Raw genomic sequence first — 14,153 nt, forward strand, 5'->3', positions numbered from 1 at the left:
TGCTTATTTAGCCAAGAATGTATAAGCTTTTATTTATTTTTTTAAAGAGAAAAAAAGGGTTATATTTATATATTGGCCTGTGACTTCCTCTCTTCACCTCCCAGGGACACTCTCCTGCCACCTTCCTGCCAGTATCTAGATGTCTACTGTCTTCCACCCCCACCCCCCCGCAGGGTGTCCCCTGGTGCAGACACAGAGGTCCTGGGTCTGGTGACTGTCCTGAGCTGAGTGGATTGGACACGGTGGGGAGAGGTGACATGCTCAGGGGATCTGCTGGGGCCAGGGATCTGGTCTCTCCAATTTTTTAAGGAATTTGGGGACTTGATGGATCTGAGAAGTGAGGAGATCTGGGAACTGCTGGTTTGGGAAGATAGTGGGGTCTAGGGGGTACAGGGTCTGGGGGTGCACAGTCTGAAGAGTGCAGGATCTGGGGGTGCAGAGTCTAGGGGGTGCAGGGTCTGGGATTGCAGAGTCTGGGGGTACAGAGTCTAGGGGGTACAGGGTCTGTGGGTACAGAGTCTGAGGAGTGCAGGGTCTGGGGGTGCAGAGAGTCTAGGGGGTGCAGGATCTGGAAGGTGAGGCAGAGGTGGTGGGTCTGAATCACCTCGGTGGTGTAATGGCTGGTCAGCTGAGGCCCCAGCCCTTCTCCTTGTAGCCCCCCCCCCCACCTCCTGGGCTTCCACTCCCATGAGCCTCTGGGGTGCACCTCTGGAGGCCTCCTCTGCCATCCAGGGGGTCAGGATGAGGCCCTCCCTTCCTTTCAAGCTCGGCTGCTTTGAGCCACAGAACAAGCCCCGGGGCAGCCGGGAGCTCTTCCTGCCTCTTTAGGCCCTAGAGCTGGGAGAACTGACCTATTTGTTGTGTCAGGAGCAATCACTAAGGAACACACTTGGTGACAAGAGTGAGGAGGTTAGGAAACCCCGAGGGGTCATGGGCTTCCCTTGCCTGCTTTCCCCTCTGTCCCTCCCTCCGGGCCCCTCCCTCTCTCCCTGTCCTTTACTGAGCACGCACTGCCCTCCCTGTGCGCTCAGACTGGGCGTCCAGAGACCAGGGAGCAAGCTCCTGCTCGCGCCCAGGAGAACATTCCATTCCTTTGCAGCAAGTTTGGATTCTGCTTTGGTTGAGATTTATGGTTTTACTGTTTTCTGATCTCATGCCATTCCACATCTCCAGGGCCGGTGGGTCAACTCAGGGACCTCTGGGCTGGTACCACCTCTTTGAACTCTGTTCCAAGTTGATTCAGGACTGAGGAAACATTGGCACCTCCCCAAAGGGGCACTCCCCCAGCCTCCGCCAGGGTTCCACGGCCCCCACCCTGAAATGCCTGTGGTGCGCTGGCCCTGCTGTCACCTCCCAGGCTCCCAAGGCACCTCCATGCCCAGCCTGGTGGCCTGTGCTCAGTCAACTTTGGAGGGTCTTCACCTGGAGGCTGAATGAATGGACGTATCACTTCCTGGAAATAGAAGTTCAGAGAATGAACGAATCCATCTCTACATGAATTCTAAAATAATAATAATAACAACAACAACCACCACCTACAGAGATGAGACAGTTGCCCTGATTTGGAAGAAGGGTGGGCACCAGTCCAGTGCTCTTCTGCTGCTTTCCAAGCATGGGAGTATTTTTTCCAACAGAAAACAGGAACACTCAATAAAAATCTACAGTCCAAGAGTGTCCACGGTCACCATCGGTGGCAGGAGGGCGAGGTCAGAGGTCCCCCACTGTCGAAGGGCGACATGGTCTCTCTAGAAGGTGGGCTCCTGGCCACGCATGAGGGGGTCAGTTCCAGAGCCAGAGGGTTTTAGAGAAAGGCCCAAGTACACGCTTGAGAAGGAGAAGCCCGGGGTCAGGCTGGTTCTGGGGCGCGGCTGCTCACTTCTGGTATTTTCTCAGCAGCCAGCTGGGCGTCTCAGGAGGCCTGCTGTGTGGCAAAGGCTATCTGAGGGTGTTGTTAGTGAAACCTCAAGAAAAGGAGCCCCCGCCCAGCCCCGAACCTGCTAAGACTGCATTCCCAGGACCCACTGGCCCCGCCTGCTCTGTGGAGTTCACGTTTCCTGAGGTTTCAGTCAACTTGGGCCAAATTCCTGGTGCAACTTGCTGGGCGGGTGCTGAGCTGCCATGCAGAGGTGCTGGGCCCCCTCCCTGGGCAGAGAGGACCGTCTCCTAGCAGGCAGGAGCTGCGACAGCTGCCCTTGGGTTAGCTGGAGGGAAGCCACACAGTGCCACCTGTGCTTCCTGCCCGAGGACTTTTGACTCTTTTCCCTGTGCCCAGAACCGCCCAGTTCTTTCCAGCCCTGCTCAGCAGCTACCCTGCCCCTGACATGGGTCAAGGGCTTCCTGCTCCCCAGCTTCTGCACCCTTGCCCGGGCCTGACAACCCTTCTCCCTGTCCTCTGCACACCCCAATTCAGTGCAGCCTGCGGCCAGCACCAGCCCTGGCCGCAGTTCTTCCTCTGCCCTGGACTCCCATCTGCTCACGTTTGCCTTCTCTCCTCTCCACTGCCTGGCTTGACTCTACCTATTGGTGTCCTTATGTAATCTTTCAGGTGTGTAGCATGAGACACCGTGTGCCCCCGGAACCCCAGGAGATGAGGGCCCAGGGGCTGTCTGTTCCTGTATCAGAAACCTCTCTCCCTACCACCTGGTTTGCCCCCACCCAGCAGCTATAGGGCACTTCCTTCCTCGAGCACCCAGCCCTAAGCCAGGACAGGCTATGCTGGTGGATGCTCTTGGGGCTCCCCGACCCCACATCCAGCACAAAACATCAGCACACATTTATTATGTCTGGATCCCAGAATGTACTTCATAAAGGCCACGGTGATGTCCACCCTCCTCTATGGGCTCCTCTTTGCCCAGCGCAAACTGAACTTGGACTCATGAGGGAATGCAGGCTGGGGACCTCTATTCAGTTTGCATCTGCAGGGCAGGAACACAGTTGCCACCCTAGAAGTGCCCAGAAGTGGGGACTCTGCTGCAAACTGCTCCCACCTCAACTTACTGCGGAAGGATTAGTCTCTGTGCCAGCTGCTTTGGTCTGAATGTTGTGTCCCCAAAAAATTTATGTGTAGAAATTTAACCCCTAAGGTGGTGCTATCAGGAGGGGGGCCTTTGGGAAGTAATAAGCTCACAGGGAGGACCCCCTTCCCGAGGATGGACGAGTGCCCTTGTAAAAGAGGCCAGAGACCCCTCAGAGAGCAAGAAGGTACCATCAGAGAGAAGAACCAGAGAGTGGGTCTCCCCAGAAAAATCTGCCAGTGCCTCGACTGGACTTGAATCTTTGTTGTTTATAACTTCCCCAGTTTGTGACAACAGCCTGAACAGACTAAGATGCCACCCCTTGGTACTTGGCCTATGGTGACAGGGAAAGGGCCCAGTGCAGACCCAGCCAGCCAAAGAGGGGCCTGGCCAAGTATCCACCAACACGAGTGTGACATCCCTTTCAGGTGGAACTTTCCAGAGGAGAAGGACTTGCCTTCTTCCTGGAGACTCCCAGACGATGCCAGCCCAGCTCTGTGCTCAGAATCCCAGAGCACTAGACAGCACGAGGCCAGGGAGGCTGGGAAAGAAGAAAGAGCGTCTCTGCGGCTCATTGTCCCTAGTGGTGGCAGGGCACACAACAGAGGACAGCTCTCTGGTGAACAACTGCCACTTCTAGTTTTCAAGTCTGTGGCTTTGTACAGTGGGCACACAGAGGAGTGGGGCAGCCTGCCTGCTAGATTCAAGAGGACAGCTTTGCTTGGCCACCACGTGACCTGGACATACTACCACCCACTCTGAGCCTGGATGGTGGGGTGATACCCACCAGAGAGACTCTGGGACCAAACGAGATCACGTGGGCTAAGTAGCTGTGGCAGAGCTGGGTGCTTAGGCCCTGGTAAAGCTGTCTCCTCTCCACATCTAGGGTCAAGCCAGCTGTGGCTGCATTACCCCATCCTCCCAGCAGGGGTCCTCAGAGTCTCATGCCATCCGTGGAAATTAACTCACTGCTCTGGGTAGCTCTGAAGCAGGCATGTTCCCAGCTTTCTCACCTGTACCAGGAAGAAATGACCCCACCTTCCTGTGTCCCCTGTCAGGGGAAGGAAGGTCCCAGGGCCTTCAGCAGCATATAGATGCTCTAGGGAGCAAGGGCCAGAGCCACACCTGATGATGTATGGAGCTTGGCATTTGACGGGCATCTGCCCATCTCAAGCATGGTTTCAATCAAGTGCTTGCAGCTTTGGAGGTCGGCAGCCTCAGGTTCAAGGCTGAGTTCCACTAAGCAGCTGCCTAACCTTTCTGAGGTTGTTACCTCATCCATAAAGAGGGAGTCCTCTTACTGATCTCAAAACCAAATTGCCTCTGCTGCTATTCATCGGCAATTCCTACCCCATGAGTCTTTCCCTGAACACATCCCACTTTCCCATCTGTTCCCTCCCTACCCACACGTAAGCTGGAGGTGACCTTTTCCTGACTCAGCTGCACAGCAATCATGACCTCCAGTTTCTACTTGGTAGAAACCTGCCCTAGGCCATCAAATAATTTGAGGAAGCCCAGATTCACACCAGACCCACAGCATTCACACCCATTGTGCTATTGGGAAGACTCAGGCCCCTGCAGAGAATTGCTGGCTGAAGTGGGTCTTTTTTTTCATATCCTGCTGGAAACCAAGTTCCTAGACTTCTTACAAATACAAACCTCCCAAATCATCAGGAGGGGCCCAGAACTTCCTGGGTAGGCTTTGCTGTCAAATGAAGAGGCCCATCTGGACTGGCCAGTGCTCTTTATGTTCAACCCGGGTTGTTCCACTTCTTCTCTGGGCACCTGGCCCAGATGAGACTGGGGCCTTCTGATAGTGGGAAATATTTACTGAGAACAGAACACAGGGCTGGGTCCCTGGTTGACTGCCAAGGATATACTGCATCAGGGATGGAAATGGCGGTGGGGATGGGGACAGGAGACATTCCAGAGTGTTTCGAGTTTGGAAAAGAAGGTGAACATCAGGCAAAGGACTCCAGGTGAAATGAAGGGTCACCAGATAAGGACAAGCCTCCTGTCCTGGACCCAGGAGCCCTCCTAATCCTCTGTAGTGTCTTGCAGAGACTCCTCCACCCATACCTTACCCAGGGAGGGCTGGCTCTTTGGAGCCTTCGTGGGGTGCACCAGGAACCAGGTTTTCCCCCAAAGTCACTGGCCCAAGCATGAAGGACTTTAGCAATAAAGGGTTGAAAGAGGTAGTGAAATAACAAACCAAACCAAAACACAGCTAATTGAGTATTGAGTGGGAAGGAGCTTTGTGTGAGTTTCCAATTAGTAAAAACCACAGAGAAATTGCTAAGCCACTCTGGCCGGATTTGCTGGAGGGTTATGGTCATCCTGTGCCCTGGGTGACTTTCTGTGGCCACTTGGCTTTCAGGATTGTCTACAGTTTCCTTGGGAGGAAAATGTTCTCTTGGGAGTCATGAGGTCCACTTTACAAGCTGGAAGACGCCCAGCGTAAGTGAGGACAAGAGGGGAGGGCCCCAGAAAACCCTGCAGCCCCTCATAGCCAAAGAGGTCCTGCCAGTTCCAAGACACCAAGGTGGAAGACCCGGAAGAGGCTCACCAAGGCAGAATGGGACTTTCTCATTTCAAATGCCGGGTCCCTTTCATAAGTCAAGGGAGAGGGCATTTGCTTTGGAAAACAAGTGAAGGAATTTCCTTTCCTCTTTCTCTAGCAGCTGGAAAGGGAGCAGAGCTGCTAGAGGGGGAAGTGACCCTGGGTACAGGTAGGGTGTGAGTTGAAAGCTGATGCCACTGCCTCCTGGCATGCCTTGGGTTATCAGGTTGTAAAGGAAACTCGGCAGTGATACTGAGAATAATAAATTAAATGGGCAACTAGGGGAGTGTGATGCTTGTTTAAAAATAAAAGCAAATAAGAATTTCAAAATTGTTAAGAAAAAATGCAAAACAACGAACAAACGATAAAAACATAAAACAACCCGAGGGTCAACAGAGTCAAAGCTCTTGGGGTGGGGTGCGTGGTCGTCCCACTCCAATCTCTATCAATGCTCCTTCTTGCCGCGGGAATTCACTGTGGCCCTGCCCAGCACCGCTGCAGGTGAGAGCAAGCCCTGCCCTCACTCAGACACAGCGGCTGCATCAAGAGGACCAGGGCGGGGCGGGTGCGAGGTTCCCCTTGCTGGGTTCCCACCACCCAAGAAGGGATCTATCCATGGCCAGAGCCATCTCAGAGACTCCCAGGCAGACCCAGCAGGTTAGAGTGGCCCGGGAACCCGCCCACCGTGAACCAGGACGCGGAGGTCTTGCACATTAAAGCACCCAGCGGAAAGATGGAGACCCAACTAAAGAGTTAAAGCAATAGTGACCCGAGGGGTCCCTTAGGGGAGGATTAAGAGACCAGACTATTGGTGGCCATCATTCTCAAAGGATTGCGATCACCTGCAAGGCGCGCAAAGCTCGAAGCGCCCCACGGATCCTGCTCTCGGCAGAGAGGTGGCAGCCCTGGGTGGAACGCGGGCATCAGGTCCCGGTACCTGGCTCCGCTAGTCCGCAGAGTGCCCTGGGTGTGTTTCTGGGCTGCGCCTGCGGCGCCCTGACCAGGTCCCCTGGTGGGGCGGGGGCGGGGCAGGCCTGGGGCTCCGCCCTCTGATGCCCCGGACGCCCCAGCTCTTAACCCGCGCGCGGAGGTGCCCGGCCACTGGGCTTCGCCAGCAAGCGAGTGGTCAGCAAGCAGCCGGAGCCGCAGCCGCGCGCGTCCAGTCCCGAGGCCGACGCCAGCTCGCCGGCATGGCTCCCGCAGCGGCTTCGGGTGGCAGCTCCCTGCCCAGTGGCTTCTCGGTCTTCGCCACCTTCCCAGACTTACTCTTCGTCTTTGAGTTTGTGAGTGGCGCGCGCGCCCTGTCCCAGGGCCGGGAGGGGACGGGATGGCTGGAGCGGCCGCTCTGTCGCTGCACTGCGCAGCTATCCGGGCCCAAGCTGGAAGCTGCGCGGGTCCCCGGAGCGTCAAGGTAGCGCGGACAGGGTGAGGGGGCCACCCTCAGAAAATCCTTCCCACCGCCCAGTCTTTTGTTCCCTTCTAGACCAATGACAGTTCGCACCCCAGGTCAGATGCTGGGAGCAAGCCTGGCGGGGTCTCGTTGCGCTGGGTCTTCAGGCCGGCGCGCCCAGTTTGCTCTGCCTGGCTGTGCAGGGAAAGCTCACCCCGCTCTTTGCCCTGTGGTCGGACCAAGTCCTTGTAAGGATGCCTAGAGTTTTTCAAAGGACAAGGTTTTGTTTAAATAAAGAAAAGAAAGAGATCAGCAATAGAAACCTTAGTATTGCCGACCGAAGTTTAGAGATTAAGAGAAACTGAATCCGAATTATTCTCTTCTGGACTCTTAAAAGTTTCCGACGAATGAATGTATGTGAGACAAATTTGACCTGGAATTAGGAAAATAGAGGCCAGCGTTTGCTCCGTAGTCATTCTCCCCTGGAGGGGGGGGAGCCAGTCCCCACGGCTTGGCTGACCTTGAGGGCTGGAGAAGGCTCAGCACCTGCGGCTGGTCCCGCCTTGCGCTGAAGGGACTGAGCCCCTGTGGCTGCAGCAAAGATCTTTTCACTGTGGGTTCCCGGTGAGGTGTCACTGTGTCGCCAGGCTTTAGATCCCCAGCGGCAACAACTCCCTGGGGGCCTCTGGTGCTTTATTTGGGGGGGGGGGCGTGTGCTTTACTAATTCTGTGGGTGTGGTTGGCAGGTGGGGAGACCTTTTCCTGTGTGTACCACCCGGTGCAGAAGCCAGAGGCTTGGTTAAAGAGGACAGTGTGGGAAGCTGAAAGGTTCAGAGCAGGACCCCAGCTTCTTGTCTGATGGTGGGAGGTGTTTACATAGAAGAGAGGAGGCAGTGTCATCCTTGAAGGACTTGGAAGAGGGGCCATGGGAAACCCAGTTGCTCCGTGGCAGGGATATCATTCATCCAGATTGACTTCGCATCCTGGGCATAGCCAGAACCATGGAAATAATATTTAAAAGAAATCTTGGACACCATTGAGCCCAGCCCCACTATTTATAGACAGGGACAGCCAGGCCCCAAGTTGGGAGGGGGTTGCTCAAGTTCTGAGGGGTCTTTAGCTGGCTCTGGGGCCACCTGGGGATTTTCCACCTTCCAGGTTATCTGGCAAAACCCCCAACAGCACCAGGCACATGGATTCCGTACAGGAATCCCCTTCTATCTGGCCTAGGCCTGAGAATACCCACTGGGTTTTCCTCCTTCATGAGGTTCCTCTGGGAGCTTCTCTTTCCCATCTCCTGTCTGTGCAAGGTTGGACTTCTGAAAATGAGCAGGTCTTGTCTGGAACCTGGGACTAAGGAGTGAGTCCTCCCTTCAGGTCTTTACAAAGGCAGAGCTTTGCAACCCTAAGAAATCATGTCTCCTGGTGCGATGTGATGGGCAGAGAGGCTTGTCAACAAAAAAGGTCTTAGTGTCTCTTGAATGTCCTGTGAGTGACTGAGAGTCTTCAAAGCCCTATGGAACTCAGTGAAGGCAAATGGTTTGCCCTGACTTCCCAGAAGGGACAACCTCCCAGGGCTCCCTGGCCTCCTCTTAGAGGCTCAGCAGGGGGGCAGGAGTGCCCCTGAGGGTAGGAACAGCCCAGCCAGGCAGCAAGATCTAATCTGTAGGGGAGTGGGGAGGAGGGTCCCAGCCAACCCATCACCGCCATCTTTGGTCAAAGTTGGGGGGGGGGTGCAAATCTGAGAACCTTCTGTTAAACTTACTCCTCTAGCCTGGTTTTATCACCTACCAGAAGTAGAAGTTTCTAGAATGAATAAATTCCCTTGGTTCATACCATTTCCCTGTCAGCTGTCTTAGAAATTGCTTCTCTTCCACTTCTGTATTCTCCCCCTGTAGCTGTCACTTCCCTGGAGGCCCTGGGTGTCTTACTCTTCCTCTGAGTTTCTTTCTTGCTTTCTGTGTTAGAGGCGGGGTCGCTGCTGTCGGGGGTGGAGAAGAGGTGCACACTAACCCTTCAGGTTTTCCTCTGCATGGATGATGCACATGGAGCTGTGTGTGTTTTGATGTGAGGAAGGAGTAGAGAAGAAAAGGGTCTGAGAGGCACCTGCTGCCCCTGGGAGGGTTTCCTTAAATTGTGGACTATGAAGCAACTCAACAAAAAGACAAAAACCCCAACTAGAAAATGGGCAAATGACTTGAACAGACACACAAACACACATTATACTCTGCCATGTTAGTCACTAGGGGAATGGGATGGAAGCCATGGGGCATATTGCTTCACACCATTAGGCTGGCTGTTCTGGTTTAAATGGGTCCAGTAGCAAGGCCTTCAATAAAACTTCCAAACAAAAAGAAAGTGGAAAATAACAGGGTTGATTGGGGCATGGAAAAATATTGGAACTCTTGTGCATTGTTTCTGAAAATATAAGAGTTCAGACACCGTGGAAAACAGTTTGGTGGTTCCTCAAAAAATACCCTAGGACCCAGCAATTCCACCCCTACATACCTAACCACAGGATTCAGACCAGGGACTCAAATAAGTACATGTACACATGTGTTCCTAGCAGCCCTATCCGCAATGACCCATAGGGGCCAACAGTCCAGGTGCCCATCAATGGATGAATTGGATAAACGACTTAGGATAGATCCCTACTGTGGAAAATTATCCAGTAATTGTAAGGAATGCATTTCTGATTCATCTTACAGAATTGATCAACCTTGAAAGCAGCTCTTGTCTGGAACCCTTGAAAACTGTATGCAGAAGCCGGGTGTGGTAGCACACACCCGTAATCCCCAGAGTCTAAGGCAAGTTCAGAGCCGGGCTTAGCAATTTAGGGAGGCCCTAAAGGACCCAGTGGGAACCTGTCTCTAAATAAAATATCAAAAAGGGCTGGGGATGTGGCTCAGTGTTTAAGTGCCTCTGTGTTCAATTCCTGGTAGAAAGGAAGGAAGGAAGGAAGGAAGGAAGGAAGGAAGGAAGGAAGGAAGGAAGGAAGGAAGGAGGAAGGAAGGAAGGAAGGAAGGAAGGAAGGAAGGGAAAAATCTGTATTCAGAGTGAAAGGGTCACAGATTGTAAGATTCTATTTATATAAAGTATCCCAAAGAGGTAAATCTGTAGAGACAGAACACATCCTGGTGGTTTTTCAGGAACTCAGGGAGGTGGGAATTGGGGAGCAATTAGATAGAAGCAATGGCTACACCACACTAGGAACATGTTGAACACCACTCAACTGGCTGATTTAAGATGACTGGGTTTGGCCAGGCGCGGGAGTTCCTGCTGATCATCTCAGCAACCCAGGAGGATGAAGTAGGAGGATCATAAGCTTGAGGTCAATCTGGGCAACTCAGCAAGACCCTGTCTCATAACAAACACAGAAATGGCTGGGGATGCAGCTCAGTGGTAAAGTACCCTGGATTCAGTTCTTCGTACAATAATAATTGTCAAAGCCTAATGCTTTGCCTTGTTTCTTAGTGTTAAGGAAACAGCTTATACGATGGTGTCTAAGCCTGCTAGAGGGCCCCTTGTTACCTTGTTCTCTCCTTCCTTCTTCCTCAGGGATATCCCTAGGCTGAAGGTGAAGCTCATCAGGCTGCACTATGACAATGAGCCTGGTGTTGTTAATGACAGCAGCATCCTGCACAAACCCTGCAACATGATGTTTTGAGGTTTACACATGTTGATGCTCTTTATGGATTCTTCTCTTGATGGACATTTTGGCTATTTCTGGTTTGCCACTTTTAGCTGTTGTGTACAACACTGGCAAGACCCTTCTTGTAATTGCTGCAGGAATTTTTCTGGGAATGCAGGGAGGATATAGCTCGCTGGGTCAGAGGGCACACAATCTGTTTTCCCAGGTGTTACGTATCCACAGTCCCCAAGAGTTATCCCTGTTCACCCACCCCAGCAGGGGACTTAGTAGAAAGCTCAGCACCTCCACCTGCCCAGGCTCCTTCCAAGACTCTGCCTAATTTTGAATTAATTTATAAAGAACCCTCTCCCCCCCAAAAAAACTATATAAATAAGCTTCAGGCTAGACCTGGACCTTCTCTGACTCTTTCAGGCAGCCTATGAAAGTCCCCATTGTTCTTCATCCTTGTCCCCCTCTGGTAGCGTCAGACTTTGTAATTTTCGCTCACCCGTCGCATGTGAAACGCTTCATTATTTTTTAATTTTGTAGTGCATCGAGCCGATGATGAGTCACGGTTCAGTTTCTCAGGCCTGACATCCCAATAGCCTGGGAGGTGCAGATGTCTGGGGCCAGGCAGGGTGAAGCTGCAGTCCACTCCCACGGCAGGGGACTGCCCACTGGAGCAGGCAGGGGTGGGCCTGGCAAGCTCCCCCTGGCTCAGCACCCCTATCCCAGAGCTCCTGACTCTGAAGGCTACAAGGTCCTCACAGGAAGTGGGAAGCAGGCCCAGCCCCTCAGCGTGCCCCCATCTTTCCAAGCACCCCCCCAGGCAGTGGGGTCATGGCATCCCCCTGGATCCCAGGGGTGAGATGTCCAGGCCTTGCTTATGGCCTCCTCCCCTGCAAGAAAAAAAAGTCCCTACCCACTGAGGACGCTTCTTTTCGGAGCCACAGTGTCTGCTTTCTCTTCTCCTCCCTTTCCAGCCAGGGCCGCCATGAACCCCAGACCGCCACTGCCCGGTAGGAGGCTCCCATGGAATGCCAAGACCCCAGGAGGCCACTTCTCCCACAAAGTGCTCTGAGAGAAGAGACCTCCACCCTTTCAGGACGTGGGAAGGACGTCCCTGGGGACACTGCCAAGACCCTTGACCCACCTCCCTCCTCCCCTGTAGGCAGGCTGGCAAAGAAAGAATGGGGAGAACCATTCTTGGATGAGAGTGTGCTAGGAATTCCACCCCGGGTGGGTGTTTCCCCTCCCGGCATGCCCCAGGAGCACACAGAACAGGCGCGGTCAGCCGTCCATGGGTGAAAGCCAGCCCGTGTTTGGGGGTGGAGGAGGGATAGGGGAGCCATGGAATTGGTTTGCAGCTTTAATTTCTAAGGTAATTACTAAAACCAGAGCTGTTTTGTGACCCAAAGCGAAGAGGGTCTTGCTATTACTTGAGAGTGACCAGACAAGTCTTGGATGCTCCTCCGTCTGGGGAAGAGGCGCCCCACAGAGCCAGGATGGGGTTGCGGGGTGATGGCAGAGTTCCCTTGGGTGGTCCACACTCCGGCTTCATTGAACAGGCAGCCTGACTCCTAGGAGACGAGACGCCCAATCATGAAACCTAATTTTCAGAACTGGGGGGAAATTGAGGCTCATAGAAGGATAATCTTGCCCAGGTCACTGGGTCCCCAGGGTCCCTGGAGCACATCCTACTGTGATGGCAAGTCTGTCCCATCCAGGCACCTGAGAGGGACTTTGTCTTCTAGAAAGGACCCTGGGCAGGGCTTGGGTTCCTTCTCTCCCTGCAGGGAGTGAAACTCAGAGCCACGGGAAGCTGACCAGTACACCACCGCCCTAATCAAAAACACATTCAGCAGGTTCTGAGTCACTAGGCCCCAGAATCTGCAAGTGATAAGCTCCGCACCCCGCCACACACACACACACACACACACACACACACACACACACACACACACGGGTTCAGGGTTCAGTGGGAGTGGTCATCTGCCCCCAGACCACCCCTCAGGCTTTTTCAAAAGGTGTTTTGGGGTTCTCATGGGTCCAGGGCATGGATTCTCTGTCCCAGGAGAAATTTTCCGGTGGCCTCAGCCAGGAGCCTGGCCTGTGGTCCCCAGGGAGTGGGCCTGGCCCTACTTGGACAGCACAGGACAGCAGATGGGATGACCTTTCCTGCTGCATCCGCTGGCTCCCAGCCCGGGGTCTTTGGCCTCTGTCGTGGGCCCCTCGATGGGGCTATTCAGGGAGGGGTACAGTCCCGTGCTGCCCGACTTTCTCCTTCCTACGTCTTTGCTGAAGGAAGGAGAATTATAGACAGAGGTCTCTGGTGCTGGGGGCGGGGTGAGGGGTGATCTTGGCTTTGAGAAGTGACTTTTCTAGTTTTTCAAGAACCCGAGGCCTGCTTTGATCAGGAGTCAGGGACTTCGAGCTGTTCTCTGGAAACTCAGTGTGGCCACCGTGGGATTGCCTGCTTGCTGCCCCACGGCCCAGCGACACTTCCACAGGTTGCCTTAATGCTTTCCCCAAGTCACCCCACAGGCCCTGGCTGTGGGGGAACAGAGGCACCCCCTCTGCTGACCGCTCTCAGGAGAGAGTGGGAGGACCCGGGATGCTGCTGCCAGGAGGAGAGCGCTCAAGTTTCAGATGGCCAGGGACAGAGGGTGACCATTGGCATCTCCACCCACTACACCAGCCAGGAGACTGCGAGAGCAGTGGTGCTGCCGGTCCACGCCAGTTCTCAGGACCTCAGGAAGGGCTGGGCTTTGCTCTGGGCCCAGAGCATCCTCCCTAAGAGAAGGGGCTGGGACAGGGCCACCTAGGGCCAGCCCGTGTTGAGATAGGGGCTGGGGGCTGATTCTGATGGATTCCGCTCTGCCCAGCAGGAGGGTCTGGGTGCTTTCTACCTTGACTCGAGCCAGTCTGGGGCCTCCTGAACCATCAGTCCCTGGACATGGCACTTTGGGCCCACAGTCTCCAGGGACAGGCAATGGCGGGAGAGATCCTCCTGCAGGTGTCCCCTGGTGTGGATGGGTGTGAGGATGGTGGTAGCAGTGACCCATGGCCTTGAAGTAGGAAACCCAGGTCATGTGGCTGACTCCTCTGGTTTTAGGTGGTTCTGAGGAGCATGGAGAATGGAGTAGGTCTCTGTTGGTGTTGCATCATGGTGGGTCCAAGATGCCTCTACATTCTGGTGGTGAGGCCTGGCTTCCAGAGCGCCTGCTGGGCCTCCAGCTGCCCCAGGCTGTCCCAGGGTAGAGACGCACCACCCAGGGTTCTCTAGCATTCTGGGTCTCAGGGTGCCCCCGCTGCTTCCTCATGGATGTCCCTGTGGGACCACACACCCCCTAGCGTGGAGTCGTCTTAATGCAGTGAGGCCCTGGGCCTGGGGAGAACATGTAGCAAGTTAAAGGAAAGCTTGTCACCAACCATGATGGGCTCACACACATGGACAGAAGGAGGAGGGAGGTGGGGTGACACGGCCACTCTCAGTTGACCTGAAATTCAGATTCCTGTGAGGGTGTCCAGGACACACTGGGAGAGACACTGAGGTCC

The 14,153-nt window shown here is 54.3% G+C and overlaps 1 protein-coding gene and 1 long non-coding RNA gene across 3 annotated transcripts in view; one reads left to right on the forward strand and one right to left on the reverse strand.

Annotated features, from left to right (window-relative positions):
* Positions 1-6,657, reverse strand: LOC120891205 (uncharacterized). 2 transcript variants are annotated; one of them, XR_005735581.2, is made up of 3 exons: positions 6,417-6,657; positions 1,540-1,921; positions 1-1,453 (listed from the first exon to the last, which is right to left on the reverse strand). It is a non-coding gene; the product is annotated as an uncharacterized LOC120891205 (long non-coding RNA). The 2 variants fall into 2 exon arrangements; XR_005735580.2 differs by having other exon boundaries at positions 1,540-6,657.
* The window catches only part of Mal (mal, T cell differentiation protein (MAL blood group)), a 24,617-nt gene continuing 17,112 nt past the window's right edge, over positions 6,649-14,153 (forward strand). Inside the window, exon 1 of the mRNA XM_078028397.1 lies at positions 6,649-6,857. Within this exon, the coding sequence (XP_077884523.1) occupies positions 6,765-6,857 (93 nt within the window). The 5' untranslated portion in view covers positions 6,649-6,764. The remainder of the gene's footprint in view (positions 6,858-14,153) is intronic.

The sequence above is a fragment of the Ictidomys tridecemlineatus genome, chromosome 12 (assembly GCF_052094955.1).
Source record: "Ictidomys tridecemlineatus isolate mIctTri1 chromosome 12, mIctTri1.hap1, whole genome shotgun sequence".
NCBI lineage: Eukaryota > Metazoa > Chordata > Mammalia > Rodentia > Sciuridae > Ictidomys > Ictidomys tridecemlineatus.